General features: G+C 45.6%; 1 protein-coding gene across 1 annotated transcript in view; it reads right to left on the bottom strand.

Moving 5' to 3' along the window:
• Nucleotides 1–6,369, bottom strand: part of antxr1c (ANTXR cell adhesion molecule 1c) — a gene marked incomplete at both ends in the record, with an annotated part of 63,182 nt that overhangs the window by 22,441 nt on the left and 34,372 nt on the right. The window contains 3 exons of the mRNA XM_083635793.1: nucleotides 510–579; nucleotides 1,862–1,960; nucleotides 3,522–3,582. Coding sequence (XP_083491919.1) covers nucleotides 510–579; nucleotides 1,862–1,960; nucleotides 3,522–3,582 — 230 coding nt within the window. The remainder of the gene's footprint in view (nucleotides 1–509; nucleotides 580–1,861; nucleotides 1,961–3,521; nucleotides 3,583–6,369) is intronic.

Genomic DNA, 6,369 nt, shown 5'->3' with positions numbered 1-6,369 from the left:
GCCTCTTTGCATGACAAGTGTTTTCCCAAGGACATCTGAGAGCAAATGAAAGTAGCCTATAACAAACAAAAGGACAATCCTCCAAATATAAAAATATATATAACAACAACAGAGAAGGAAATATTTTAAAAGTCTTTAAATCATAAAAAAAAAACTTTTCGACCAATGTAGGTCTTCTTTAGCCGGGTAAACCAGCCCGTCACGTGAACTCACATTTCATGTGGTTCTGCAAGACTGTCTGGCCCCAAGGCCTGGGAGGATGTTAAGCAGAAGCTGCAAAGCGGAAGAGCCAATCAGCGACTGCGCTGTGATTGACAGCGCAAGTTGGCCAATCAGGAACGCCACTAGCACTGCACTAACAAAACTCTTATATTTAGAGTGCCTGGATTGTAATTGTGGATTTTAATCCTCGTTTGACAAAGTAGAATAACTTTTTTTCATTGTTTTTCCTCAAATGAAATTATAAGTTTGTAAAAAAGACAAAAAAGAGAGAGAAAAAAATCACTTACTTCCCGATATCGTCGATGACAGGAGCCGGACACAGTAGGAATGTTTCTTCTACGGCTGCAGGCTTCTCATCTGGTGGGTCAACCAAGCACATTGATAGATGTACAGTCCTCAAACTGGCTTCATTCCAGTGTATTTAGCCGACTATTAAACTGGTGACAAGTATTAAGTACATGATAATAACGTGTAAGCACTTAACAAAAACATATTCCAACATATAGGCCTTAAATTGGTGTAATAACCAGTGTTCAGCCACTAATGTTTTTGAAGGCTATATTAAATTTGACCATTTTCTTGAAGAAGAAGAAGAAGAAGAAGAAGAAGAAGAAGAAGAAGAAGAAGAAGAAGAAGAAGAAGAAGAAGAAGAAGAAGAAGAATTTGTCCGTTGTGGATTTTATTTACGATTCAAGTTGCTGATAGCTGATATTTTGTGTCAATATTTGTCTATTTAAATTGCTCAATGTTTCCCCCTTAGAGATGTATTCTCGTCAGGATGAACAGTCTTTGAAACGGATATCTGATTTTCATTGAAAGTAACAACCATAACAACACACATTGTACTGTAAGTACAATGTTGTTACACGTTTTTGTAGTATAGTACAGTACATAATGTATTAAGGATACTTTAAAGTGTTTTAATTGATTATTGTGTGCTTACAATAGGTTACTTTTTCAGAGAGTAGCCTAATAATACACAGGATAACACACTGTTATAAAGCCACAGGGGAGCCAAGTTTGTGTCGTACTTTCAGCTGTTCTCAAGGAAATACAGACTGCCAATGAAACAATCACACTGCAGTGGTGACTATTTATAATTGTTACAGATGGTTAGTATTACAGTGAATGGTCAAAACAGCTAAAGACAGTCATTAAAGAACGTGGTGCAGGTTAAAAAAGTATGAATTTACATTCTGGGCTCATGATTAGTATGAAAATAGCCCAAAAACAAAATCTATTTTTTGGGGTAGTGCATGCAATTTTACATTGAAGTCAACAGGGAGAGGCTTGTGTTTCCCCGCTAAAAGGGTGCGGGAACATGTGCCGCCTACAAAATGACATATTGCTGATCTGATGTATCATCTAAAGGTGACTAGTTCCCTGTGACTTCACAGTTCCATTTCAGGAACAGTGCCCCCTGCAGTTTACAAAAATGAGTCTAGATCATAGTCTAGATGCAGCTATGTACCCCCCCCCCCCCCCCCCCCCCCCCCAACAAACAAACAAACAAACAACAACAAATAAAAAAACAAAAACACACATTGCTATACCCCTCCCACATACAGTATGAATGCAATGTGGTGTCCAACCTGCACCATGCTCTTTGAACATGGTGAAGTGCAGATACTGTACTCACTGATAGTGATGGTGTCGTTGACTTTGAAGCTGCACAACACCTGGTTGATGTTCCTGGCATGGAGGAAGCCGTTTCCTCTCACCACCACCTGGAAAGACTCTGACACACAACAGCACCGACACTTTCTATTTCAGGGACACGTTTTGCACCTGATACATGTGAGTGATGTGATATGATGTATCATTTTCAAAATACAAAGTTTTTAGTTTAGTTTATTTATTCGCACATAGTAAAATCAAGAACAAATGAAAGGAAATATTTATGGACTGCATTTTAAATATTAAGTGGATGAAAAGATTGTGCAGGTAGACAATAAACTATAATTGGCTTATACAAGGTCAAAGAAGCCATTCAAGTGAAATGTGCTTATCATATCTTATCTTATCTTATCATAGCAGACTGGACTATTGGCCTCAACTTGGTTGATGTTAGGGCTATGGTTTGGTTAATAATTGGTTAATTAAAAACTGAAAGTATGAACATGACGTGCCTCGATTGTTAATCGAACTAGCGCTCTCTTGCTTGTCAGCCACCTGTTACTCCCTTAGGCCCCAGCGACGTACATGAGATTCAAGATTCAAGATTCAATACTTTATTGCCATGTCAACAGAGTTGATTGGAATTTGTTTCAGTGCAGCTCTAAAGAACAGACGTAAAAACAAACATAACAAATCACAGATTCAAACACAAAAGAGAATAAAAAAGTGGAAAAAGAACACTACATAAAATATGAGAGAGGCTGAAATAGATAAATAAAGTGCACAGTTTTACAAGCAGCATTTGTTTACAAAAGCAGTACCGAGCTGCCTATAAAGTGCATTCAAGTTCAAGTTCAATTCAAGCCTACGGATTTAAGGTGCGGTTTAAGGTGCGAATGCAAAGAGGGTCAGAGTTCAGGAGGCGAACCGCCTCAGGATAAGTGCTGTTCCTGAGACGGGAGGTCCTGCACCTCAGAGACTGAAGCCTCCTACCTGAGGGCATGAGTTTAAAGAGAGAGCTAGCAGGGTGGGAGGGGTCGGCGATCACCTTCTGCATCTTGCGTTTGGTGCGTGTGGCATAGATGGAGGAAACGGATGGAAGGTCGTGGCCGATGATTTTGGACGCTATGCGTACCACCCTTTCCAACCGTTTCCTCTCAAGGGCGGTAGTGTTGCCGTACCACACTGTGACTGAGAAGGTGAGTACGCTCTCTACAGTGGCTCTGTAAAAGTGAGCCATCGCCTCCCCAGACACACCAAACTTCCTGAGCTGCCTCAGAAAGTGAAGCCGCTGGTGGGCTTTGCTCACAATGTTACAAGTGTTGACTTCCCATTTCAGGGAGCGGCATATGGTGGTGCCCAGAAATTTCAGACTGTGGACCCTGTCGACGGGCTGGTCGCAAATGACCAGAGAGGGGGGCACTGAGCCGCTTTTGCGGAAATCAATAATCATTGATCATGAACGTGAATATTACGTTATACAGTACATGTCATTATGACTATGACGTGCAACGTATGACGTGCAACCTATTTCCATTCAGTAATGTTTATATTTTAGTTTTCCATGCATCCTAGAAACATACAATGCCGCCATTTTACTCTGGTGAATGGGCTGTGTGTGTGTGTGTGTGTGTGTGTGTGTGTGTGTGTGTGTTTGCGCGCGTGTGTACGTGTCTGTGTACCTCCTGCACACACACTAGACGGCTCGGCTGCCAGAATCTCGATGCAGGATTTCTTGATGATCTGTAGGAGAGACAAGGACAAACGACAGCAGTCATTTTTCTGCACTGACACTGATACTGGCTGGGTCGTATCCATGCATGGATTTAGGTGGTTATTGGCCCCGCCCCCTAGGCTACTCTTTTTTTTATATCAATTTAAAGTGCACGCCTGCCCCTGACCATGATCACCTGACCCTCGCCTTTTAGCCATCGAAAAGTGTCACTTGCCAGACTATCTCCGTTTCCAGGAGAGAGTCTGGCTGAAGGGATTTCCCTTCACTCCGACTGATGGTGGAGCCAATGGCAGAGTTTATCCCTGCAGCCTGCTTCCAGTGAGTCAGACTAGAGTTTATCCCTGCAGCCTGCTTCCAGTGAGTCAGACTAGAGTTTATCCCCTCAGCCTGCTTCCAGTGAGTCAGACTAGAGCTTATCCCTGCAGCCTGCTTCCAGTGAGTCAGACTAGAGCTTATCCCCTCAGTCTGCTTCCAGTGAGTCAGACTAGAGCTTATCCCTGCAGCCTGCTTCCAGTGAGTCAGACTAGAGCTTATCCCTGCAGCCTGCTTCCAGTGAGTCAGACTAGAGTTTATCCCCTCAGTCTGCTTCCAGTGAGTCAGACTAGAGCTTATCCCTGCAGCCTGCTTCCAGTGAGTCAGACTAGAGCTTATCCCCTCAGTCTGCTTCCAGTGAGTCAGACTAGAGCTTATCCCTGCAGCCTGCTTCCAGTGAGTCAGACTAGAGCTTATCCCTGCAGTCTGCTTCCAGTGAGTCAGACTAGAGCTTATCCCCTCAGCCTGCTTCCAGTCAGTCAGACTAGAGCTTAACTCCTCAGTCTGTTTCCAGTGAGTCAGACTAGAGCTTATCCCCTCAGCCTGTTTCCAGTGAGTCAGACTATAGCTTATCCCCTCAGCCTGCTTCCAGTGAGTCAGACTAGAGCTTATCCCTGCAGCCTGCTTCCAGTGAGTCAGACTATAGCTTATCCCCTCAGCCTGCTTTCAGTGAGTCAATACTAGAGTTTATCCCGCAGCATGCTTCCAGTGAGTCAGACTAGAGCTTATCCCCTCAGCCTGTTTCCAGTGAGTCAGACTATAGCTTATCCCCTCAGCCTGCTTCCAGTGAGTCAGACTAGAGCTTATCCCTGCAGCCTGCTTCCAGTGAGTCAGACTATAGCTTATCCCCTCAGCCTGCTTTCAGTGAGTCAATACTAGAGTTTATCCCGCAGCATGCTTCCAGTGAGTCAGACTAGAGCTTATCCCTGCAGCCTGCTTCCAGTGAGTCAGACTAGAGCTTATCCCCTCAGCCTGCTTTCAGTGAGTCAATACTAGAGTTTATCCCGCAGCATGCTTCCAGTGAGTCAGACTAGAGCTTATCCCCTCAGCCTGCTTCCAGTGAGTCAGACTAGAGTTTATCCCCTCAGTCTGCTTCCAGTGAGTCAGACTAGAGCTTATCCCTGCAGCCTGCTTCCAGTGAGTCAGACTAGAGCTTATCCCCTCAGCCTGCTTCCAGTGAGTCAAGACTAGAGCTTATCCCTGCAGCCTGCTTCCAGTGAGTCAGACTAGAGTTTATCCCCTCAGTCTGCTTCCAGTGAGTCAGACTAGAGCTTATCCCTGCAGCCTGCTTCCAGTCAGTCAGACTAGAGCTTATCCCCTCAGCCTGCTTCCAGTGAGTCAGACTAGAGCTTATCCCTGCAGCCTGCTTCCAGTGAGTCAGACTAGAGCTTATCCCCTCAGCCTGCTTCCAGTGAGTCAAGACTAGAGTTTATCCCTGCAGCCTGCTTCCAGTGAGTCAAGACTAGAGCTTATCCCTGCAGCCTGCTTCCAGTGAGTCAGACTAGAGCTTATCCCTGCAGCCTGCTTCCAGTGAGTCAGACTAGAGTTTATCCCCTCAGTCTGCTTCCAGTGAGTCAGACTAGAGCTTATCCCTGCAGCCTGCTTCCAGTCAGTCAGACTAGAGCTTATCCCCTCAGCCTGCTTCCAGTGAGTCAGACTAGAGTTTATCCCCTCAGCCTGCTTTCAGTGAGTCAGACTAGAGCTTATCCCCGCAGCCTGCTTCCAGTGAGTCAGACTAGAGCTTATCCCCTCAGCCTGCTTCCAGTGAGTCAGACTAGAGCTTATCCCCTCAGCCTGCTTCCAGTGAGTCAGACTAGAGCTTATCCCCTCAGCCTGCTTCCAGTGAGTCAGACTAGAGCTTATCCCCTCAGCCTGCTTCCAGTGAGTCAGACTAGAGCTTATCCCCTCAGTCTGCTTCCAGTGAGTCAAGACTAGAGTTTATCCCCTCAGCCTGCTTCCAGTGAGTCAGACTAGAGCTTATCCCCTCAGCCTGCTTCCAGTGAGTCAAGACTAGAGCTTATCCCCTCAGCCTGCTTCCAGTGAGTCAAGACTAGAGTTTATCCCTGCAGCCTGCTTCCAGTAAGTCAGACTAGAGCTTATCCCTGCAGCCTGCTTCCAGTGAGTCAGACTAGAGCTTATCCCTGCAGCCTGCTTCCAGTGAGTCAGACTAGAGCTTATCCCCTCAGTCTGCTTTCAGTGAGTCAGACTATAGCTTATCCCCTCAGCCTGCTTCCAGTGAGTCAGACTAGAGCTTATCCCCTCAGCCTGCTTCCAGTGAGTCAAGACTAGAGTTTATCCCTGCAGCCTGCTTCCAGTCAGTCAGACTAGAGCTTATCCCTGCAGCCTGCTTCCAGTGAGTCAGACTAGAGCTTATCCCTGCAGCCTGCTTCCAGTAAGTCAGACTAGAGCTTATCCCTGCAGCCTGCTTCCAGTGAGTCAGACTAGAGCTTATCCCCTCAGTCTGCTTCCAGTGAGTCAGACTA

Source organism: Poromitra crassiceps (genome assembly GCF_964638095.1).
Source record: "Poromitra crassiceps genome assembly, chromosome: 4".
Classification (NCBI taxonomy): domain Eukaryota; kingdom Metazoa; phylum Chordata; class Actinopteri; order Beryciformes; family Melamphaidae; genus Poromitra; species Poromitra crassiceps.
The sequence above is the reverse complement of the archived record's forward strand: the minus strand, read 5'-3'. Positions and strand labels throughout refer to the sequence as shown.